This window comes from Giraffa tippelskirchi, chromosome 1 (genome assembly GCF_054371585.1).
Source record: "Giraffa tippelskirchi isolate mGirTip1 chromosome 1, T2T-mGirTip1v1.2.pri, whole genome shotgun sequence".
Classification (NCBI taxonomy): domain Eukaryota; kingdom Metazoa; phylum Chordata; class Mammalia; order Artiodactyla; family Giraffidae; genus Giraffa; species Giraffa tippelskirchi.
Window position 1 is genome coordinate 71,191,614 of NC_137275.1, and position 26,320 is coordinate 71,217,933.

At 34.0% G+C, this 26,320-nt stretch overlaps 1 protein-coding gene across 4 annotated transcripts in view; it reads right to left on the reverse strand.

Annotated features, from left to right (window-relative positions):
• SLIT2 (slit guidance ligand 2) overlaps window positions 1-26,320 on the reverse strand; it is a 402,220-nt gene that overhangs the window by 370,894 nt on the left and 5,006 nt on the right. For all 4 annotated transcript variants that reach the window (XM_081550621.1, XM_081550695.1, XM_081550848.1 and 1 more), the window contains 2 exons: window positions 25,253-25,324; window positions 13,782-13,853 (listed from right to left, as the gene is read on the reverse strand). In XM_081550621.1, coding sequence (XP_081406747.1) covers window positions 13,782-13,853; window positions 25,253-25,324 — 144 coding nt within the window. The remainder of the gene's footprint in view (window positions 1-13,781; window positions 13,854-25,252; window positions 25,325-26,320) is intronic.

The window sequence follows — 26,320 nt, forward strand, 5'->3', positions numbered from 1 at the left end:
CCACCCATAACTAAAATAGTTTTTATTTTTTTAAAGAAATCTCAAACAGAATTAACAAAAAGCAATTATCTTTTGGAAGCTGCTCTTGCCATTTGGATTAACTGGTATTAGTGGGGGAAGCAGAGAAAAAGGAGGATCATATAACCACATAACACTGAGAAACAATTTTTTCAGTTAAGTGAATTTCTTCATCACAAGATGCTTGGAGATTAACACACAAACATCCACTGCAGTCACTGCAGGGGATGTCTTTCATTATTTCCTGACACATTTGATTACAAAACTTTGCTCTTACATCACTGCAGAGCACACTTTACGAATCACTGCTTTGAAATACAATACGTACAAAATAATCAGCAGAGCCATAAATACAAGGCACTAAAATAATATATGCTTATCTGAATTATCTTATAAAAATACAATGACAGCAAGTATCCTGCAACAGATATCACACTGATGATATGGATATAACATTTATTTAGAAATAACTAAACCTCTAGCAAAACATCTTTACTTATAGTTTAATAGAGTTATTCAACTTGATCATTTAATTTAGAAAATAAAGCAATATCTGGACTGTATTATGATTGATTTATAACATTATTCTCTCTTTAATGTACGGTTTTTGAATGGGAAAGAGTTGAAGAATGCCATTTGTTCATTTTAATAATATTCCATTATACATATAGTCTCTCTTTTGCCCCTCTGTCATATTTAACTTAAGTCCTTCATCTGATTTTGATCTAGTATCCCATCTCAGGCAACATAGTGATATCCAACAACCCAGAAAAGAACAAAAAGTAATGTTGATAACAATGGCACTGCCCATTGTGTAATACTTCATTATAAAATTGACCAGAATAAAAGAAAAATTCTTCCAAGACCCTTTCATGTGAAAACTTTGCCCTGAAATAAGCTGAGTGATACACTTTGTGATTTTTAATGTAATTATTGTAGCTACAAGTATTAGTCTTGTTCCTCCAACTTGGCTTTTTTCAAACACACTATTTGCTGCAGTAACTTCCCAGTGTCAACTAAATTCCAGAGGATTACATGGTGGGTGGGGAAAGGAAAAAAGGTATTTCCTTTTATCAAATATAACTATGTTGCTTTCTCATTCCATCACGTTCCTCTCTGTAATAAAAGAAGAATCCAGGGTGGTCACTTGGAGTACCTGATTAACAACTTTTCTTGAAACTATTCATTAGGTGAGGAATTCATTCTCCTTAAAGAGAGGGAAAGAAAAACCACACCAACCCTGAGAGGGAACCTGTCTTTCAGAAACAGACTCCAGATTTCAGTCGTCTTCAGGATATTCAGGCTCTATACATTCTAGTCTTCTCAAAATATAAGGAAAATTAATTGTCCAGGGTGCACAATGCATTTAGTAGGGTGAATTACAGAAAATGAAGGTACCGGCTCACAAACCTGTTAAAATCAAAAGATTATAACACAAATACGAACATAAAAACCTATGCCCACCATTATTCTTCCTTGATTTGCCTTGTTTATTTTTAATTCATTGCCTCATGCTATCAGTTGTGATGTTTGAGGGACAGGTGAATATTGAAATTACTTCAGTTATATACCACTTACCTCCTACTGAGGGATTATCATGTATCAGGATAGTCACTTAATACTGCATAACCATCAAATCTCCCTCAATTGTTTTTTTTTTTAACCTAAGTCCTCAAACAATTTACATTTAATAGCAAAGTCATGCAAAATGTAAGCAGGTTATATTTGTTTAACACAGAAACTGCTTTTATTTTTTTTTAATTGCTAACAGGAAAGAGAACAATCTCAAATTCATTCATCCACAATCTCCTCATCTAATTCCTGGTTTATTACATGAACAATTCTACTATTACAATTCTTACAAGTAGTCTGAAGAGTTCCCCACACACTTGAAAAAAAGAGCTAGAGCAAACTTTTATATATTTTTATTTCCTCTTCTTCCTTCAATTATGTCTGCACATTTCCTAGAGACCAGGAGAATGTGAATGTGAAACTTGCTCAGTTGTGTCCGACTCTTTGCAACCCCATGGACCATACAGTCCATGGAATTCTCCAGGTCAGAAAACTGAATCAGGTAGCCGGTTCCTTCTCCAGGGGATCTTCCCAAACCAAGGATAGAACCCAGGTCTCCTGCATTGTAGGTGGATTGGTTATCAGCTTAGCCACCAGGAGGCCTTATGCTAAATTCTTGTCCCTCTTTTATCTGAACTACCAAATACTTTTTTACAAGCCACGAAAAAAAAGTGTTAGTCACTGAGTCATGTCCAACTCTTTGTTTGCCCATGGATTTATAGCCCACCAGGCTCCTCTGTCGATGGAATTTTCCAGGCACGAAAACTGGAGTGGGTAGCCATTCCCCTTTCCAGGGGATCTGCCCACCTAGGGATCCAACCCAGGTGTCCTGCATTGCAGGAGGATTCTTTACCATCTGGGCCACCAGGGAATCCCAAAAAACTGGTCCTCAAATCAAGTACCTTTGCTAAGCATCTGCAGCTAGTGAATAGCAGATTCAGGAATACAACTAGTACGTTTTTGGACTTATGATTCACATAATTTATATTTCATTCCAAATTCAAAATATTGTTAGTGTCTTTTTCAGGCTAAGTTCCATCAAGGATTCACTTGGAAAGTGTTTCTTAATCAAACTGCACTAGGCTAAATGCTATATATAAAACAAAGACACACATAAGACAGGAGTCTTGGCAAAGTTAACACACATTATTAATAGAATATAATACCCAAGAGCACATTATATGAGGCAGGTAATAAAAACGGTAGCTTAAATAATAAAAATCAAAAAATAAAAACAATACTGAGCACTTACTCTTATCATATGTCATATTAAGCTTTGTTCATTTAGTGTATAATTTATTCTATACAACATTCCCATGAGGTAAGTTCTAACCATCATCCTCATTTTACAAGGAGAATCAGGGCACAGGGCAGGAACTTGAGTGACATTCCCAGGTTTACCCATTAAGTGATTCAAACTCTGGCAGTCTGAGTCAACAGTCTGTATTCAGAACCACTATAATATAATCAGTGATCATAGAGGTAACTAAAGCAGTTGAGAAAGGTTTGATGGAGGAGGTGAGGCTTACACAAGGATGGTAATCTATGCTACTCTAAACTGGAAGCAAGGAAGGAGTCCAAAAATGTGCTGGGAATGTCCAATCATTAACAGGAAAATCTGCTTGCCTGGGACATAACATATATGTTAAAACAGCCATGAGAAAGCTAAAGTGATAATGCAGAACTAGATTGTCCTGGGTATTGAAAGTCAGGCAAAAGAGTTTTATGCAAAAGGGAAGTTAAAATTTTAACTACCTAATCCCCACAGAGTGGACTAGAGTATTTCTAGATATTATATCTTCCAATCTCTGCATGCAATGGTTTCAATGGAATAACTACCAAACATATTTGTTACATACAGTAAATTGTTTGCATTTAGATAAGTTACTCCTATTTTTTAAAAGCAAACTTGGAAACTTTATCTAAAATAAATCCTGAAATCTTTTTCATTGGTTTCAAGTTAGAGATTCTAAATAACTAATGCATAAAATTTTAACACTGACTTTTTTCAATATGAGAGCATATCATTGCTTTTTTAATGTAAAAACTATGTATTTATCTGTTAAATGAAATTTCCTATGATTTCTCTACATATTTACTCTTCAAACATTTTCGAGCGTTCACAAAATAGCTGTTTCCCTAGCTCTCAGTATCCCCATTTCCAACCACATGCACACACACACATAGACACACACATCTGCACACAGCACCTATTTGGCTTGGAATTTCAACTGGTATAATGAACTATATCATATAGAATATACTAATCATCTAGTATGTTAAGTAACCAGATACTGTCACTCTTCTCTTTCCCTTTCATACTTTTTAACTTCTGAGCACTTAGTGTTTTGTAACTACCACAAGTCAAAAGGTGGGTATATATAAAGGAGATAACATTTAAAGCAACATTCTTACTTAAGGGGTTTTGTTACTAGACTCTGGATGGAGAAACAGCTTTGGGAAGGAAAAAAAAAAAACTCAGTGTGACTTAAAAAAAAAAAGAAAAGCTTTAGAGAAATGCTGAAACTTGATAGAAGTAGGGAAAGCATATAACATTGTACAAAGTGCCTACGTAATGCTCAGTAGTATTTTGTGAATGAGAATATAATTCTCAGTTCAAAGCAGGGCTTTCTATTAAGAGATTTTAATAACATTCAATACTCCTTGCACTCTTTTACCATGAATAATACAGAAAGCAGGTTTTATCCTGAGGCACTTGTATTTTAAACTTTAAAAAATGGGAGTAAACATTTTTAGTTTCAGTATGAATAAAAGCAGTGTACTTAAAACTACACTATAATGGTATAATCATTTCTGGAAAAGTTAAGAAAGATTTCACTTTAATAGCAAGTAACTTAGTAAATATTTCAAATATTTTAAAATATTTTAGTAAATATTTTTAACTTAGTAAATATTTATTCGAATACTTTACATATTCAAATATGAAGTTGCATATCTAGATAAAATGAGAGGAGTAACAGATATAAATTTTAATAACAGTTTTAAAAAAAGAGTGTTACAGAGTATTCAGCTGCCCTTGACAACTGCCCTATATTTTCCACGTGTTATCAATTTGTCTCAAGACCACTCTTTTTCAGGTAACTGAATTTGTAAAAGATCAAGAATAAATGAAAGCATTTGATAATATCAATCTTTTAGCAATTAATGAAGTTAATTTGAATTTTCATACTAATGCTCTCTTTCTTTCTACTGTCTATATATAAACCTCTTGCATCATATGATAGTAATGATCTCTAACTAAATAACGATATTAATATAATAACAGTGTACCTTTTTTGTCATAAAATTTGCTTGAAAATGATTACCTATTTTGACACTGGTTCTTAAAACAATAGTTAGTATTACAAATGTATTACACTTCATATAAACTAATTGGTAGTTTCAAATATTCTACAGCAGAAGGTTTAGAATGTAAATTAACTAATATTTAAATGACAGATGTTTACACAGAAATAAAGTGTTTAAGACATATTTTTAAGATCTGAATCTAGAAACTTTTTAAATAAGCACACCAGATTTAAAATGTAATTTAAATTAATATTTTAGGGAAGAAAGGGTCAAGGTTAAACTGTCTTCCTTAAAAAGTGTATAATGTCTTTTGTGTCTCTACTAACAAAAAAGAAATCTCAATGAAACTCGGATATTAAAACCTCCCAGGAAACCAACAATAAAAGCTGCTAAGAATTTCACAACTTTTTTTCCTTAGGTGTTAATTAAATGATCATTTAACACTGCAATGTAAACACAACATTTTCATCTCCTGACAGCACAGCCTATTATAAATCCAGGGTAATAAAAGTCTTGGTGTTAATGCTCTGAACCAAGTTCCCACCACATTCTAAGATGCCTTGTCGTGTCTAAGGTTAAGCATCTAGACACAAAACAAAGCTTGCTCCTACTCTACTTCCAGTGCAATTTTCCCATCGCCCAGTGACCTAGGTAACACTTTGAGCAATAAAGAATAAATTTAATTTCTCCAGCATTTTGTGAGGATTAGGAACAATTGTTGGCTTGCAATGACTTTTTATCCTTGGATTCTTTTCCTCCAGAGCATTCCTCTGGTCCTAAAAGAGAATTCTGATGGTTTAAGACATAGAACAAACAGAACTTTAAATTAGGCTTTTTTCAATCAATTGGAACTGTTGGAGGGGAAGCAATCAACCTTTCTCTGTGCTGTTCTCAGCTATTCACATACTTCAAGCTTTAATCTTTCACTAGTAGAAGAAACCTATCATGACGGGGCAAAGCTATCTTCCCATTCTGTTTCCAGACTTATTTATTTCTCTTTAAGTTTTTTTTTTTTTTTTTTAAAACACTTAAATCAAGTTGCCATACTTAGCTATTCACATTCATTTGGGGACATTTCAAGAGGCACAGATGTTCTCTTAATAACATTTCACTCCACTATGCTATTCCCTAGACCACGGGTCCCACCAAAGACTGGCCTTTTTACTCTTCATTTCTTACCTCTCTAGAGTTTAAGCTTAAACTCTTGCCCCAAGTTTCTCAGATCACAATTTATCAAGTGTTTTAAGGATAATTCTTTTTAAATAATTTCTTGATAGCAATAAACTTGGTTGTGGGTAATGAAGAGGACATATACCATTCTCATCTGAGGGCAAAGCTTATGTACATATAAAAAGAATTGGAGTTACAATAAAAACAAAACAAAAATAACTTCTGGCTCAAACCTATTTCACTATCAATCATCGTTTAAATCCAAAGCACTAAAACAGCTTGCAGTTTGAACTGCATTTTGACAAAATGCTTAGTCTAAAAATCCATTGAATATCACAATGCAGCTCACGGAAAGGTGGCAGAATGTTTCACAGGTCAAATCATACTTTGAATAAGCTCAATGGAACGCTTTTTTTTACATTGTTTTTAAAATGAAATTTTAGTTAGTGATAAAAATGTACTTTAGCAATGCAATAAATTTTCTGAATAACTTTCAAAAGTGTTTATCTATACCTTAAGGAGTTTACTCAGCATTTTCTAACTGGTTTGTATTTTTCCTTCATTTTGTTATTCAGGACAACACATCATTAAAACAATTTAATACGTGAACTAACATAAATAGTTCCTGAGTCACAGCCTCTTTTTCTATCCTTGATTCATTTTATATAAGAATTTTTAAATTATATGAATCATCAACTGGAAGCAGGTAAGAGATCTCATTAAGAACATTCTGGCCTTAATATACCTTGTGTTGCCAAGTAAGGAGAAATGGAATGGTGCAAATGCACATTTTATGCTAATGTGCAGTGTTAAAAAGTTAATGTGGTTATGCTTATATATGTGTTATTACACTGAGAATAAAAGCAAGAAGAAACACGAAAGAGAACCAGGAGATTTTCTGACTGTGGGCAACTTGCAAGGACATCTGTGTGACTATTACTTTGTCCTATTTTATACTGAGAGGCTGAGAACTCCACAAGCATCATTTCTATCATACCGGAAAGTTGACAATGTTCTTTTGAATACAGAATCTATATTGTGACTTGATACATTCCCAGGAGATAAATGTCATCCCTATTTTATAGAAAAGAAACCTTTGCTCCAGAAGTGTCCATTGATTTACAAACATAGCAAAGCACTAACATCTCTGAGTATGCATTTAAACACTAATATTTTACAATATTAGTAAAATATATTTCTCACAAAATAGATTTCAGTATCTTAAAATGTAATGTATATACATTAAAATTAGCACAATAGAACTAGTACCTTATGGTCACTTATTCCTAGAATTAATACTTATATATATAAACTTCAGTCACTAAATTATAATCTTGAGATTGCAGCAGCAATTTCATGATTTACAATCAAATTTTAAAATATTCCCTCCTGACATGTGTTCAAAATCTTTTTGACATGAAAACCATATACTTAAATTCATCTTTCAAAAAAACAAACCCAGTCTCCATGAACTCTGAAGGCTTTAATCTACATATTACAGGTCAGAAGTTAGCAATGGCTGAGGTTCACAAATGCCACATATTATGTGGGCCACACACCATGGCACTTTTCTCCTCGGCCTGGATCACAGTATTTACAGTATTTACACTCACTGGCAAACCATAAGTATTTGCTGGTGGAAACAGAAACATTTACATTTGGGGAAGAAACTATTTAAACAAGTGCACTTGAGTGGGAAAGACCTTCCTGCACTTGACTTTCCCTTGCCAGGAACTATGCTGTGGATTTCACACCCAAAAAATCTACTCTGGCAACAGCAGAAGCCTGCCAATTTCTGACGTTCTCCAGCAAAAGTCTTCTATTAGATCCCTTTAAAGTAGAAACTTCCCACGGGAGGCCTGGCAAAAATATCAAAAACAATCTTAATCTTCATTGTTCTTATAACTTCTAAATCATTCTGTTGCACGTTGATTTAAAAACAAAAACACAAGTAAGCCCTGTTCAATGGCTTGCCTTTTTTTCATGGCAAGAGATAGGGGCTACTCTGAAGTGTGTCCAGGTCACAGTCTATAAAGAGTATGGTCTACCTCTTAAAAACAAACCTTTTGTTATATAAGAGTAATATTTTTAAATACTACTTTTATATCTCTGTTTTTTAAGTAGCAAGAAGAGAGTCCCTTGGGCCCAATAATAATTAATAAGTTACTTAATAAATAATAAGGGACTTAAGGTTTAATCACTGACAGTTAACACTTTCCTAAATGTTAACTCTCATACAGGTTCTTTGTTTTCAAAGATAAAGAATCAATCTGTTCCCCTTAGATAGGTATCAGTATTAACAATACAAACAGTGTATCCTTGCATCAAATGATGACACAGACACACCATCTTGAAGAACTTTTATTCTCTGCATCGGAAGCTTTCTGGCAGTCTCGGCACCAGAGATGGGAGGCAGCTATGATGACAGCTCCCTAGATGAGTAATGATGTCGATCTGGCGGGACAACGGTAACCGTGGCAACTGTAACCTGCAATTCCTGCATTACCACTGTTGGATTTACTGTGGCAGGGGCCAAACAGGCCAAGAGTAAAATGAAGCAGGAAACTACACACCTGACACCTCTAGGAGCCCACACTTTAATCAGAGCTGGCAGAAATTAACTCAGGAGGAATTCTGACACAGGCACCATGGTTGTCTTCTGCTTTTATCCTTCAATCCAAGAATCCTGAGACTTAATTGGCATCAGAGAATGGGGGCAGAGGGGAGGGGTGTGGTGGTAGTTTTATACAAGTATAGTATTATAGTGAATTAAGATATTTTTGCTTAGGTGGAAAACATCATTTTGATTTTTCAGTGCATACCAATAGACACTTCAATGTTTAGAAAACCTAAGGGGACAAACATTAATGAGCCAAGGTATCCTTTAAATTTAATTTGATTCTCCATTATTCATAATGCCTTCCCAGTGTTACTATTTGCTCATTCAAGTTACAAACCCTGAACCCAACGGAGATTTAATTCAATACATCAAACACTTACTGAGAGCTTTCTAAAGGTCAAGCTTTATACTAAACCCTGGGGATATTTAAAAAATGTATTTGTAATGCATGTACAGCAGTATTTATATGCGTAATTACAGAAAAAGAAAACTAATCTACTAACAATTGACAAGTATACTAGTGGTTATATCTGAGTGGGGAGATCATGAATAATTTATACTCCTACTTTCTATTTTTCTGAATTATCTAGACCTTTATACATTAAGCATATTTACTCTTGTAACTCCTCAAAACCAAAATCAAAAGCCAAGGCTCCTTTTATAAGAAAGGAAAGGAAAGTAAGGGCAGCTTCATCATATATTTGTTATCTTTCCCAAATTAATTTTTATTTAAATAGAAATTAAGTTTTCCTCTTAAAGAATTGTAATAATTATTATCAAAAAAACAATTTGGAGAATCTGATATTCTATCTGACAGCAAATGAGTTGTGACCTGACCAATTGAAGTTATTGCTCAAAATCTGTTTGTCTCAGGTAAGGAGGCATTAGGTCATAAAAAGAGTCCTTGGCTTTAAAAATATTACTTACAATGTTAGATAATTTAGTGGCTTCAAAGCTCACTAGGGAAACACCACTTGTTAACCAGAAATAAAGAGTTTTCATTTAAAGAAGCAAAGAAAATGAATCACTGGAATCTATGTATTTATTTTCGTTTGTTAGCTTTGTTTTGTCTCAAGAGATACAAGTGAAAAATGAGTTTCTGCAACGTGGTTTGGCTACTTAAGCTTATGTTAGAAGTCTGGGTAAATATAATAATACTCAAAGAAATAAACTGAAAACCACAAAACAAATATTTATAACCAAATGCTTACCCACAGAACTACCAATGAAATGGCTCTCTAATGAGCCCAGATGAGTAGCTGCAAACTCAGGCTATAAGCGTGAATCACTCACTGGCAAGTCACCTTTAAGGTTATACTTTTCAGGAAGATTTGTATATGCTACTCATAAATTTCCATCATAATCAACCATTTCAAACATCACTGTACTTCTGTCAGTTAACCCACTTTGAATTGCTCTGAAAATCATGTTCTCCACTCTTAACAAACTGATAAAAAAAATGCAACCCTGGTTTTGGAGGACGAGCCAAGTGAGAGAATGGAGAATCTACATAAGTAAGAAAACTATGAACTATCTCTTTTAACCTTCAACCTATGGCCCTTCACTTTTCTTTCTTCTTTACTTACACTTTTCATCTGTCAACAAGTACTTGTAATTTTATTACACTGTCCTGTAGTTTATGCAGAGTTGGTATTATTTTACAGAGTTCTGTTAATGGACTGGATAAATGGTAATGCTATTTAAACTAGTCTCCTGCTCCAGCAAACACAGCTGCAACTGTACTACTATTTCTGAGCAAACATCTTGACCTGAACACGGAGTGCTCTCTCAACCCGTCCAAAGAGAAATTGGAGCAGACAGCAAAGGAAAAGCATATTTGGCCGCTAGCAGCAACTAACCGTGTCGAATCATAATTCATATACAGTGTACCCTCCTTTTCTTTTATATTGCATTTAGAGTTTAAAAAAAAAGCATGTGTTCTTCTTCACCTGGCATCTCATTTTCATCCAAGAGTCAAATGGTGATTATTCCTTACAGAAGCACAAAGAAAATCTGTATAATGTCCAGTGGAACAGACTAGATTTAATCTAAGCAAAAAATGATAAAAATCAAACATCAGTGTGTGAACTATAAAAATAAGTAAGTTTTTCATCGATTATGTATCCAGAAACAACAGTATTAAGTAACAGTAAAATATAAAATAAGTTAGGAAAAGAACTAGAGAAAATAAACTATAAATTTGTTTCTTTCATGAATTCTAGATGAGTATGGCTCCACTAAATTATATAGTAAGGCAACTGTGTGTGTGTGTGTGTGTACTCAGTCACTCAGTTGTGTTTGCCTCTTTGTGATGCCATAGACTGTAACCCACCAAGCTCCTCTGTTCACAGAATTTTCCAGGCAACAATACTGGAGTGGGTTGCCATTATATGGTGGGCAACAGTAGATCACTTAACATGCAAATTAGCCACCAGTCAAATTTTCCCTCTCCCAACATATTGCTTGTCCAAAATCCTGTATCCTTTGTCCTGTCACTCATCCTTCTTGTGAAATAAAAGTTCATTTTTAAATGAAGATTTTAAAGGACAATTTTTGCATGTAGATTTGTGCAGATTTTTCCATCTGTTAGAACATTTGTTTCGGGTTAGCTACTAGGCACCTGTATCATATGAAGAATACTTGAACTTGAACCCATCTTCTTGGAAATTAAACTAGCCAGGCAGTTAACTTCACAAGCTTTTGTTCCTTTATTTATTACATACTCTTACTGGTGGTTGTTTAATTCAATTAGTGATCATCATCATAAAAAACTGGTCACATGTAGCTGATTACTTTCCTCTCAAGAAAAAGATCATGGTTAACCATCCACTACATCTAATTCGGGGGAGACAACAGTGCCTCAACTCAAAAGAAGATAGATTCCTGTTTTCTGAGGCAGAAAAATTGTACACCTCTAAGTTTTCCTGGGTATCCAGCGCCTATGTCAGGTGTCAAATCCCAGTCAATATTGAACATAAAACCATCAAGCTCTAACTTAAGGAAAATCAAAGCATCAGAGTCCTTATAGATCCACATCAGAAACAAAATTTTATCTTCCATTACTTCCCAGGGTAAATCCTTTGAGCCAAACAGGCACATTATAACTCATTTTCTAGCTGCCCATTTTCCCCATTTTTTAACATGCTTTTAACTCACTAGAAGATGTTGCCTTAGAGTTTCATAGGTTCTGTTTCTTTCATTCACTTAAGGATATCAAGTTGTCTTCTTCCAAAAAGTAACTTCATAAGGTTATAAAATCATAATATAACATAAGCGAAAATCCCTTGGCCCACTACATGGTATTGGCAAAGGAGGCAAATGCTAAACAGAACATGATCTGCTGATAGGGGATTCTGCACTAGATTATACCACCCAAAGAAAATTAATCCAAATACTTTCCAACTAAAAATTAAACATTCTAGTTTCTCAGGGACAGTGTTAAAGTTATTTCCTACATTTCCCCCTCTTCAGCTTAATAATTTTAATTCTAGCTGTAACAAGCATTCCATTTAAATTGTATTTTCACAGCCACATAGAAAACAGACAATTTTCTAGACAATGTGGCTTGTTTTAGATGCACAGTTAGCAAAGTAGTAAATTAATTTAATAGCACTCATTGTATACTAGCTTTGAAATCAATTCTTCAACATCCCCAAATCAAAAAAAAGTTAAGGAAGAGAGTAGAATACTATTAAAACCACTTCTGTAGCCACTCTTGGAAACGAAGTACAAATAATTAAATATAAATATTAATTTATATTCATACATATAATCTTCATAACAGCCTACATCCAGTGTCTTTGGTAAAAACAGTCTTTAGAGAATTCTTGTTAAAAAGGCAGTCTCAAGGTTTCTTTATTTGATTCTTTTAAATTTACCTAAATTGAGCCAATTAATCAGCAGGGAACACAAAGCAGAAGAGAAATACTGTTAGGTGACTTTGGCTATCCTTAGAGGAACAGAATCAGGAAAGTCAGACTCTAGAGACAAGACCTGGTGTGTAACTGGCTCTACCTTTGCCTGCTGGGAAAATTCTCTCCACAGTGAGCCAAGATGTCAGGAGGCCCTAACAGAGATCCTAACAGAGATACGATGTGGGGGAGGGCTGTGGGAAGAGATCCTTCCTACTTCTGGAACTGATAACAACAATACTGAACTAGTAGGTTAGGAAGCCTTGGCTACAAAGTCAAGGTCGGAAAAGCAGTCTCCTCACTTTCCCCACAAGCTCCACACGTGGGACTTTGCAACCATCCAGGTGGAAGCCAAGCTGAGCAATTTATTCTGTATATCCCAATGATTTTTCACAACATCCATGAACATTGATAACCATTGCCATTAATTTCCCCAACTCTTTGCAGCTTATCTATCTCCCATCTGCACAAAATCATTCATATGGCTAAAAACCTACTTGTAAGAGCTGTCAAAAGTGTGTTTTCACCATTGCACATTCAGTTATTGAACAAGCATCCCAGGGAGGAAAAAACTGATTCTGCCTAAAACCCATATTACACTCCTTCCAAAGAAATACTTCCATTAACAGTCAATGACGTATTTGATATGAAATCCTCTACAGTCATTCATATCGTGGAGTTTGGAATTCTGGCTTTAAAAGGAAAATTTAAGAGGAAATTTACAGTCCTCTATAAATACCTTATAATAGTATTTCCAGACTAATAAAGACTACTCGAGTATAGAAACAATATCAAAAAGGCAGACGTTAAGAATCCCAACTTTACAAGAATACACTGCCAACTTCCTCTGAAAAGGAAGCACAGTGGCAATCTTTCCCTTCAGAACTTAATCAAAAGTTTCCATAAAGAAGTTAGGTAAATCTCCCTATCAAGACCAAAAAAGAATAATACAACTGCAATAACACATACACGAACCAGTAAATGCTAACCAAAGACAAGAACTGGAACCACTGGAAAACCAATCATAAGTTTCAAAAAAAGAAAAAAAGAAAGGCAAACTTTTAATCCATTAATCTACTGGTGAATAGATTCCAGGAAAGCACAAGGAAACAGATCCAAAATACATGTAATAAAACGCAAGGTACTACACAGAGCAACAATAACTGTTTCTGTCTACTTACAGCCTGTATAGCTTCGAAGTCCCAAGAAACAGCAACTCAGGAAACAGCTGAAGGTGATTTCTGTTTAAACGCCTTTTGAGAAAAACAAAAACAAAGCATATGTTACATAGAAAGTACCCAACAATGAGACTGTGATTGGGTAGTGTCATGCTTCATCCTGTATTTCAGAAAGAATGAAATAACATTCAAGAGAATTCAAGCATTACAAATCAAAAGTTGGTTACACCTTTTGTTACAAGACTCTTTAAAGCAATTTTCCATTGTGCTTACTCAGATGATAGTTACTGGGGCCCAAATTCTATATCCACAACCCTTGCAACATCAGTCAACCAGCACAGACGCAATGAAAAAGGCTTTCTGGACTCGTTTAGCGAGTATGTATGTTTAGGGAGTCCAACATACAGCAGAAATACCATATTAAGTGGTGCCCTAAAATAATTCATATTCTGTCCCAAATGACCTAAATCTTCAGCCAAGTCACTGAAGGGAGACAGAAATTTCAATTTTTTTAACCTTTCCATTTAGTTTCACAAAAACGTATGAGAAAGTGTCAGCATGATTTGTCCCTCTAGGCAAAATCAGAAGAAAACTGCAATCCACAGTTCTTTACTCTCAACTGAATAAGGCTGAGTTATAATTAACAGTGAGGGCAAAAATGTTTAAGTAATGTTTTTCCTAAAAATGTTTAACTGATATTGGGATGTTTTAAATATTTTAGAAAAGAATTTGATTGCAACCCTAACTCAGTTTAAGCCCAGGAGCCTGGTGAGCTATAGTCCATGGGGTTGCACAGAGTCAGACAGGACTGAAGCAACTCAGCACGCGCACACTATATAAATAAGATCTTTCGGACTATGAACGCTTACAAAAGAGTGGCAAATTCTAGCCCCAATGTACGAATTTCCCAATCCCATTCATTTTAAGTGTACAACTTAACATTTCAGTAAAAATAAATGTCTATCCTCTTTTTCCAAATTTAAATAAAATGATGACAAGATGATGTAAAATGCACACTTAAATGATTTATAAATTGCTGGGCTTCCCTGGTGGTTCAGCCAGTAAAGAATCTGCCTGCAATGAAGAAGACCCAGGTTCGATCCCTAGGTCTGGAAGATCCCCTGGAGAAGGGAATGGCAATCCACTCCGTACTCTTGCCTGAAGAATCCCTTGGACAGAGGAGCCTGACAGGCTACAGTCAACGGAGTCTCAAAGAGTCAGACATAACTGAGTGACTAACACAATAGCTATAGAGGAAAGACATCCAGAAAGTAATGTCACATTGAAGATACTTGAGGTGTTTCTTGTCTTAAAGATAAGTGTTAAGGGGACAGGAAAAGAGGCATATCAATCTTACCCTCTTTTAAATGATAATGTATTTAAGCAGTCATCAGATGGGAGTGGAATTACACTCATTTAGTCTTTAGAGGGTAGAAATGGTCCTAGTAATGTTAATTTTTAAGAAAGTATTGATATATGATTATAAGGAAGATCTTCATAAGTATAAAAGATGTTAAGAAATGAACAGCCTTAGGAAGCTTTCAACTCTTAATTTTATTATTATTATCCACATTATTCAAGCAGAAGCTATGCATTTTTTCCCTGCAACAATGTAATAAAAATTCTGCATTAGGTTAAAAGTTGGACCAAGTGAACCTCAGAACTTCTTCCAAGTCTAAAATGCCATGAGGCAATGATGATTATGCTTACCATCTTTTGTTATATAACTCATATTATTAAGAGGTTAGTCATCTATAGATAGATGCTCAGAACTTAATAAAATGAATATAACTCACAAAAATGTATGTTAAGACAATCAGAGGTAAAATCATAAAATTAGTAGTGAAAGGGTAGACTTTTCACTTACACTAATTTTTTTTTTTGATGAACAAAGCACACAACAAGATTAATGTAAAGTGAAATCAAAAGCTTTTATTTTTTTCTTTGCCAGGCATAATTCTAAGGTACGAGTACTCTCAGAGTCTACTATTATACACTTTCAATAAACTATAATTTAATTATAATCTTGTTATATTTATGTCTGAAAAAATAATTACAAATATTCACAACAGTGGTAATGAGAATTTTTCTAGGAAAGACTCCCCATTTTCCAGAGAGGCAATCCCAATTTTTAAAATGACAGAGATGTGCTTTCATAATCTGATCCAAACCACTGGAGAACAAACATCGTCCATGATTCTCCAACCAAAAGGACGTTTCTTCAGGTCCCCAGCCCTCACAGAGGCAACTCTCTGTATGGAGTTTTCCCTTTTCTCCAAAGGGTCCTTTCTAACATCCTCTGTGTAATTCCCCTGATTCTCCTACATACAGTTGGTTCCTCTCTTGTCTGTGTCTGCATATGCCTCTAGTATTTGATAAGCAAGAGTCCCTCACACTATATTACTCAAAACATTTATTCACATAAATGTCTGAGTCCCACTATACTGTAAGCTCTTCAAGCGTAAAGACTACGTGCTGTGTGCTAAGTCACTTCAGTCGTGTCCGTCTCTTTGCGACCCCATGGACTGTAGCCTGACAGGCTCCTCTGTCCATGGGATTCTCCAGGCAAGAATACTGGACCCAGGGATCAAACCCGCAGCTCCTGCATTGCGGGTGCTTCTTTACCGCTGAGCCACCCAATGGGGAAACCCTGTAAAGACCATATCTATGTATTTTATTTCCTTCCCTCTTCCTTGGCACTTACTAGGTTCTTAGGAAATGCTCAATAAAAACAAATTGCTCTTTGCATTTTGATATACTTTGGCAAAACCCTAGCATGTGCATTTTATGTTCAGCCAGCTTTCTACAGACATGTTTTCTAAGGTACCTGCCTTAGGTTTTATCCTCTCCAGATAATCAAAGTCCCACCACCAAACCTACTTTCATGAGCCCTACAGAGCAATTGCCTCCTTCCCTTTAACTTCTGCCTGTCATGCCTTTCTCAACATAATCTAGAAACTGGAAGGAATTCAATATGTTGAAATAAATTCAGATATCCAAGTGATTGAGAGCTGCCACTAGATTACATGTGAATGGGTCCACACAATTTCAGATATTGTAAGAAAGAAGGCAATTCAGATAGAGTGCAAGCAGTGTCTTTTCTCATTTTTTTCTATATTCTTAAGAGATTCTTAATTCATTCTCCAAATAACAGCTAATACATACTAAACTTACTAGGTGACAGTCACTGTTCTGAGAAGTTCACATGAACTATCACATTCATTCTACCCCATAAGTAGGTGCCACTGTCACTGCTGTTTGGAGAGAGGCACAGAGCTCATGGAAAGTAGAGCTAGAACCTAAATTCAGGTGGGCTGACTCCAGAACATACCCCCGAATCACTCCTTTCAAAGAGACACAGTGTAAACATTCCTAAACAATGATTCAAAATAGCGTAATCCTCAATTTTCCCTTTCAGCAATCTTTCTTTTTGGCGGGGAGGGGGGATTGGGGTAAAACGTAGTTTTACATAGCACACTTCTTAAACATCTATGAATGAATCACCTGGAAGTAAAATATCAAGCTTTAGTTAAAAAGAAACTAGCTTTCTAGTCAGTGCACCATTTTAAAGATTTATTTAAAATACCTACAGTTGAAATAAAAATGAAAATATGTATAAAATATTTCTCTTAAAATTCAAGTAGTTTATCACTATCTCATGAAAATTATTATAAATGATCTCAACGTGTCTAAACCAACCATGTGTATCAAGCAAGGTAATGTCATATAAAAGGAGGTAGATAACAGGTGAAGTGATAACATGCATAGAAAAACAGTATAACTGCACTTTTTAAAAAAGAATACCAATACATTTTTGGTTCCTATTCTTCCATTTCCTCTTCCATCAGTACCAAGAATAAATCAAAACACAAACACTACAATAGAAAGTGAAACTCTTCCAAAATTTTCAATAAAGGAAAAAAAATTAAAGCAGAGTTCCTTTGTACAACGACCAGGAATTAAATCTTTAAACTAAAGAGCATTTTTTAAAATCCAAAATTATGTTAAAGACTATCAAGGTGCATAATAATTTCTAAATAGAGCTAGGGAAAAAGTAGCCTGGCTTCTTCTAATACTACAAAATACTTCTTAGTAGCTTGAAGAACATCATAATAATAACTCTAGTGCAAATGTGTTTAAGAAGTTAAAATCTGATAGTTCAAGAACAGATAAACAGCATGTAGTGAATTAAGGGCATCTCAGAGAAGGATTTATGGAGCCAACAAAAATTAGCAGCATTGAGCAGATCAGGTGGGTCAATTACTAACTGTTTCAGCAAAGGATACTCAATTGTGTCCAAGGACACATAACAGAGATTCAGCGATATTCAGCTCCTATGTCATCGCTAACTAGATGGAATCTGCCCACAGGATCTCAGGACTAAAAATTCTCTGCATGGAAATTCACGGTTTCAGAAAGGTGTGTAATGAGTCTCTGAGACACATTCTTTGAGGGAAAAGGTGAGACAGATTCCAGTAACCATTTCCTCTGGGTGGCCTTCAGTGAGATGAATGATCTTTCTGTAACACACTGTACCACAGGCCTCTGAAATGCAGATTCTTAACAACTCAGCTTGAAGGGCATTATTGACAAGCTTTGTTTCAAATTATTATCTGCCACCCACTCCTGTTAGTTATCCATTGCAAAAGGTTGGAGGTCTCCTTTCAACTTCCTCCTCAACCCAATTATCATTTGCAACCTTCACCCCAATCCAAAATGTAAAATGAAAACGATTTTACCAAAGCTAGTAACAAAGTCTCATATTTACCTATCACTGTAAATGTAATATATTTACAATGTACCTGATTTGAAACAAGTATTTGATGAACACTGCCTTTAAAAGTCTATCGTTTACAATCTCCTGTTTCTCATACATAAATGTCTTCTTCTCAGGTAGATTTCCATTTGTCTTTTATGCTAACATTTTTAAAGCAAAGATTTTTAACATTTAGCTAGTATTAGATAAACTTTATATTTTCGGCAGTATCAGTATTTTTACCCTTTATGCTCCATGGTAAGAGATCAAAATTTATGAATAAAAAGTTGCTTCCTCTTCACTCCCTTTACTTCTTGATAGTCTCTATATGTTCAGAGCGATTATGATAAATACTCTGAAAAAAAATTTGGAGAAGGTTTTGCACTTTCTTCACATCTCTTCTATTGACTATATGCTATAAGAAGAAAATCAGAAGGAAAATGATAGTAAATATGGATATTTAAAAGTCAGATTTATTATAGACACATTTTATTAGCTCAAAAAGATAAAGTAATTCCAAAACTCAGCTTCTGAAAAACAGGAAAGGAGATATTGAAGTTTGTAATAATAAAAAGTGCCAACTCTGTATTAAGCATTTTGTGAAAATACGTGCATTATCTTACTGAAACCACATACCATTACTATGAGATATAATAACTGTCTCCTTTAATGATGACCAAAAATGCAGTTTCAAAGATAAGACAATTTGATCAAGAACTCACAATGGAACTGAAATCAAGTATTTACTCTCATGTAATGTTTTAAAGGTAAGGAGAAGAGATTATATCTGTTTAAAAAGCACAATCAACAGTAAAACCAGTGAGTATTTGCCAACGTTCCATAGGACACCAGGCAATAGCATATAAAATTACAAGGTGTCTTCACCAGGGGGAGGCTAGGTTATCTACAATGAGAACAGCAGCTGAGAGATGGAGTCCCACCTGCATCCAGGGCGGATGGACACTCTCAAGAAAACAAGTAAATTTTTGTCGATGTTATCTTAAAGCAAAAATTCCAACTGCATTAAAACCAAATCCAAACTGTTACCAAACTCTCATTCTGAAAATGTTTTCGCCAACATTCCTTCCAGTCCAGCAGATACAAATTGCTTTGAAACAGGTAAGAGCAGTATATGTAAAGTTCATGGAGAAAATTCTCTCATCCCATGTTAGGTTGTAAAATTCAGTTTAGAAGGCATAATTCAAGCAGAAGGGTATCCAACAGGAATGAAAGACAGGAGTTCAATGTAAAATATTTGACATTGGTTGCTTCCACAAATACATTGTAACAGTGCAAACTAAACTACTCATTTCAGGGGAGATATAAAGGCCACAGCATCCAGCAAACACTGTTACAAAGGGTGAGCCCAAAACAGATGTGGGAAAAATAAACAGCATTGCTGCTGCAGAATTTATAAAACGCTCCACAAAGAGCAAACAGAACTTCTCACCACCTTTCAACTTCAAGGCCCACTAAAAAACATTGTATGAGAAACCCTCTCAGATAGATTCAGTGTTCTGCTAAACTTCCAACAGTGCACTTGCGTTAAAGCTTTCTAAGACCATAGTCAGTAAATGCAATTTAAAATAGTTCACTATCACTTATAAACAGGCAAGAATAATTGGACATTTAATGGTTATCACAGATAAAGCAATTCACACTTGAGCATCGAGGTGCATGATTTATCTCCTGCAATGTACATACCGAGCTTCTTTACCAAGTTTGTGATGTTCTTTATAGAGACTTTCCCAAGAAAATAACTACAGTGACTTTAAACTTGGATATAAAGGTGCCAGAAAGTATGATGAGCTTGCATTCTTTTCCAAGTAGATTAGCACTGTTAGTGTGCCATTACTTCAAGAAAAAGAATGTGTTATGTGTTGCCTATAAACTTGCAGGATGAGTCAGAAGAGGGATTCTCCACATCCCTAATGAGCAAGGGATCAGGGTAGACTTCCCTCAGACCTGTTCTACAACACATTCTCTGTTTGAACTAATGTGTAGCGACCTACAACCAAAATTCTCGAGTGTTGCAGTTCCTTAGTTTCACACTAGCTGTCACATGCCTATAAATGGTGTGCACATCCAAGGAGAAATAACTCAGCGCCACCTTCAAAAAATACATGTGCCTTTGAGATATCCCTTAGGAAGAGTAAAGTGTATAATCAAACTTAGGCTCTATTGTAAAGACATTTCTAAACTGAGTTATTTTTTTTGTATCTACTTGGTAGAAACTAAAATAGACAAGTGAACAGGTTTTGCAATGGCTTCGTTATAATAATATTTTTAGGACTCTTTTATTCAAGCAAAAATTAGTATCAAATGACATAGTTAAAAAAAAAAAGGTAATCTGAAATCCAAAGATACAAAAACTTGGAACGTTTAAAGAAATATTGTCTTAAGAGCTTCATTACACTTTACTTATAGGAACAAAAGTACAACCCAAGTCTTTGGCTTTATCACTTGTGCAATTTCATTATTGTAAGCATGTAAGATATTATGCAGTTAATGAAATAACCTAATATCCAAGGTTTTCAATGGTATGCTACTGGTTCTCATTAATGTAATGTAGGCATATATGAATTTTATTTTGCATTATGAGTGTTTCATTGCATTTAGGACATAATGCCCTACCATTTTTTTGAACAAACTTAAAAAATGTCAAAAACTTTCTCATACTCTTGCATTTGTGTTGTCAAGGAATGTATAAAAGCAGATATTTTACAGTAGTGAAATACTGAAGTGGGCTGCATGCATGCCTGCTAAGTCGTTTCAGTCATGTCCGACTCTTTGCAACACTACGGACTGTAGTCTGCCAAGCTCCTCTGTCCATGGGTTTCTCCAGGCAAGAATACTGGAAGGCTCTGCCATGTCCTCCTTCAGGTATCTTTCCGACTCAGGGATCAAATCTGAATCTCTCATGTCTCCTGCACTGACAGATAGGTTCTTTACCACTAGTGCCACTTGGGAAGCCCCAAAGTGGCCTGGGTCTCTCTAAAAGGCCATAAAATAGAACTTTAATTACTTCAGCATAATCCCGTAAGACATAAGTGAATAATGGAACTTTACACCTTCAGATAAAAGTCATGGGTCCAAGTGTGATTTTTTTTCAGCCTTCTAACACATTACCCACTAGTCAAGAAATACTTTGAATTAATAATTTTGTATGGAGACTTTACTGCAAATATACACAGGTATCTTCTGTGAAGTATAATGAAGTATAATTCTTAAATGCTACAATTCTTCACTATAGCTTATTTTCCCTTAATTAACTTCCATTGAATATCTAGTCACTTAACTATATCAGCTTTCATTTGAACATTTTATTAAACAATATGAGACCTGTAATGCAGTGTGAGACCTGTTAATGCAATCTACATCAGGCACATTCTCAAGGCTTCATTCTCATCCCAGATAAGCAGGTACTACTGGCAACACAGAGCACCCACGGGAATCTGCCAAGGCACGTTAGGTCAAGGTGCATAGTAGGAAACTGTCAAAAGTGGATGTACTGTGTGCTCATAGTGTGTAGGTGTGATTAAAACTTATTCCTTTTATGATGATTCATAACCACAGTCTGATCATCGTATCATCTGATGTTGTTTTCTATACAATACAAAGAAGGGAGTGAGAGGCTGAGAGGCAGTGAGGCAGTGAGAGAGGAAAGGAAAAAAGGAAAGGAAAGAGGGAGAGACAGATGATTTTAATTCCGATCTAGCTCTTGGTATTTTGACTGATAACCTTGAGTTCCATCAATTCTTTGAAGTGGAAAAAAACAATGTGCTTCCTTTGTACCTATAATGTTTTGATTTAATAATAATGATTTTTTTATCCTATACTAAAATTAAACTCAATCTGATAAAATGACCTTCTTAGAGATTAAAAGTCGGATTTCTAAAAGGAACAGCTCTTATCTTCTGTTCTCAGATGTCTTCTTTCTCTAGATCAAGTTAAAACTCTATCAACAAAAAATAAAAAGAAAAAACTTATAATTTTGAAATATTCACAAAATATCATTTGGAATTGTTTTGATTTTATCATTTTAAAATGGAAAAACAAACTTAAAACCATAAATTGCACACAAATAAAGTTAATGTTTTTATTTTTGTTCTTTACACAAAGAATGAAAGTTAAGTTGCCATATATATGTAGTGTAAATGGCATTTACAACATAAACCTGCATTTACAGACCTTTTCATACTTTGGAGTTTGAATTTAAACTTCAGATTCAGGGTGCCAAAAACATATAAGTTCACATGAGATATAATTATTTAAAAGTTAATTCACTGGTTACTTCCCATTTATTACATTGTCTCTTGCAACTATTGGGAGGGGAAGCAATCTGTGCGATGTTAATGACATCACCTACTACAATAAGAATGTATGCCATAATTATATCATTATAATGCCATAGTAATTTGATTATAGAACTTTCTGGGTAGCGTTTTAAATTTTTATTTTTTAATTAATACACTGAACAAAATGTAAAGCAGTTTATTTCACAATAACCTGAATGCATTCTTTAGCAAAACTGTTTGCCATTTAATGTATTTAAAAAAAATAATAAATATTTGAAAAGTGTTCCTAAGAAATGGTTTTGAATTCCAGAGTCCCAAGGAGATGAATTGGCTGTCAGATAACAATGTGTTTCCATCAGATGGACTTGGCAGTTGTAAACAAAAGGAATTTTCTCAGCTTTTCCTCACAAATATGAAATATTTGCTCTCAGCCAACAGCTGGGGTGATTTAAAGAAGTCCTGCATATATATTAGTTTTCGTTCAAAACTACAAAACCTCCTCTTACTCTGAAACATCTTACTGCATCTTCATAGAACAGAAAATTGTTCTGAGATGAAGTGACACTCCCAGGGGGAAGTCGAAGTCAAAAAATAGCACCTACTTACAACTTTAATCGAATTTCTGATCATAAGGTATCTGGTTAATAAATTTTAGGAAAAGTTTATGTTTATTTTTATTCAAAATAAAAGTTTTATTCAAAATGAAAGTCCAAACGATACTCCAAGGTGGCTTGAAAAATAATGAAAAAGTTTGTTTTGTTTCAGTGTTTCTGAAAATACTTTAAACTACAAAATAAACCAAACAGAGACTTCAAGAAAAGCCACTGAGAATTCTTCAAGGTCAAAGTTGTTCAAGGGAAAAAAACATAAGTATACATACATATATATCTCACATGTATATATGAATCCTAAACACACACACATATACATGAATAAATATGTTATTGATGAAAAAGCTATTAATGTTTAAATGATAATTTTAAATTATCTCTTCATCTTAACAAACATTTAAATTATACTAATGCTTAGTTTCAATGGATGAATTAAAAATAAATTTGTCAAGTACTCACTAGCAGTTAGCTAGTCACAAAAGAGATCAAAGAATAAATATTTTCAGAGTATTTTTATATATTGAGATAGATTATGAACTTTGTTATAAACATAACCAAATGTTTACCTTATCTTTATTTCCTTCCCAAAACTACCTTTAAGTAGTGGCTTTACATTTATTTAGAAGCCCACAAATATATCCCTTTATTGTAATATTGTTCATGGAAAAATTTTTCATAAATAAATTAGATATATTTGTATTTAACTTTAAGTTATAAGGGTAGCTTCTATTTACAAATAACTTAGAAGCTGACAAGTCATTTTTTTATTTACAATTATACTGTATTAATTTTGTACTAGGGCCCAGTGAATCTGAGTATGTGCTATATCCAAAATGAACTTCATATCTCACTATTTTAAATAAAATGTTTACTTTTACCTAAAGTGTCTCTTAAAACAGACAAGGAAACTTATTAAAATAATTGTTGTTACTTTTAATAAAGCCATTATTTGGCCTTAGAAATGCAAAGCTACTAAAGTTGAATTATCAAGACATATGGAGATATATAATTCATATTTCAAGTTACAAGTTGTGTATTTTATCTTAATTATTTCAGACAGAGGCTTCTGTGTTTTGTACATACATAGGTAGGCCTAAAATACAAGTAATATATATCAATCCATAAGATTTTGTGTCTGAAATAAAAAAAAAAGAAACATTTTAAATTCTGAAGTCCACATTTGATCTTCTTGGAAAAAAAAAATTACTCTTAAATGACATCCTTTGATAAAGTAATTCTTACTTCCATTTATCTTTAAACACTTTTTCCAGCAAAAAGCATATTTAGAAAGCTACTATAAAATAATGAAATAAATATTCATCACAAGTGTTAAATATCAGAAAGCAAATCTTTATAACATTAAGAACTTTAAATATTTCTTCCAATGCCATTAACGACACAAATAGCAACATCATGGGAACTAAAATAATTATCAGCAAAACTTTGTTTTATAATGCCCCATAAATGCAAATAAAACTACCACCTTTCCTCCCATAAGCAAGTAAAACAAACTAGATGAACAATAAGAAAAAACGTACATCTCTAAGTACCAAAGCAATGGTTGGTTACCAAGGAAGTAAATATGTCAGGAAAGTAAGTCTGTTTTTGAACTTTATCACAAATTAGTACTATTTATGCAAAAATTCTATAATTTCTAATTGTAAATTAGTTTAAAAATCACTAATTCAACCTCTTGTTTTTGTAAATTTACAAAGACTAAGACATGAAATTAAAGACATGGTCCTTGAAATGCAAGTATTATTAAAAATATAGTTACGCCGTCATAAGTTTGGAATTGAAAATACTCACAGTCTCTCCAGTTCTTTAAGATCCTGGAATGCTCCTCTTTCAATGGTGGTAATCTTATTCTCCATAAGCTGACTGAAATGCAAAGTGTAACAGGGGTCTTAATGTTAGCACTCATTATCTGAAAAAGTTTCAATTCAGCAACTGAAAACTTGTCCATTTACAAAGTTAAATACTGCTCTAGTTTGAGATTCAATACAAAATCTAACAATGATATATCTGAAAAGAGTCAGGGAGGGGAAACAGTATCCTCATCACAAAACTTTCATAAAAAATACTAATTCAGTTTCTCACAAAATTTAGTGAGAATCCTGAACCTTAAACTATAGTATATCTTGAAGAGTAACCCATGATACTACAATTTTGATGGCTAGTTTTCAAGTGAGTTCTTAACTGAAAGAATCAACATACAATAATTCATCATTTATAGCCTTCAATTCACTGATGGATATATATCAGAGATGGGAAGAATTCATCAAGGGCAAAATGTGTTTTTTAAAAATAAACAGTGAACACACAATGATCAAAAGTATATGTTCACTGTAATATAAATATTAAATTTAAATCTAATTACAAATTTGTAAGAAAAAAACAGTTTTACATAACACTGAATCTCAAATGATGGTTCATTCACAACTTAACACCCAAAGAAGTAATCACATTGCAACAATTTTATAAAAGCTGCAAAGTTAATAGATCCAAGAGACAATTCAAAATATTACCAATTCAAAATATTTTAGTGGGAAACATTTCCCACTAAAAACTCTGCAAAAACCTGGATTGTTTTATTTTAATGTTAGAAAATATTTATATGTGTTGATTGCTAGAAAAGTCTGAACATTTTTATTTAGCAATAATAAAATGCAGACCCACTTAAATTCTTTCTAGTTAATCTCAAATCCTAAAAGTATATCAAATGTCTCACATTACTCATATTGTGAAAACAATTATGCTACATTTTTATATGCATAAGCACTTAAAGTTGTTACAGCAAATATTTGAGGTCATTTCCATAATACTGTTTTATGGCCTGCACCTAAAACTTAAAATAAAAGCCTACATTTTTATTAA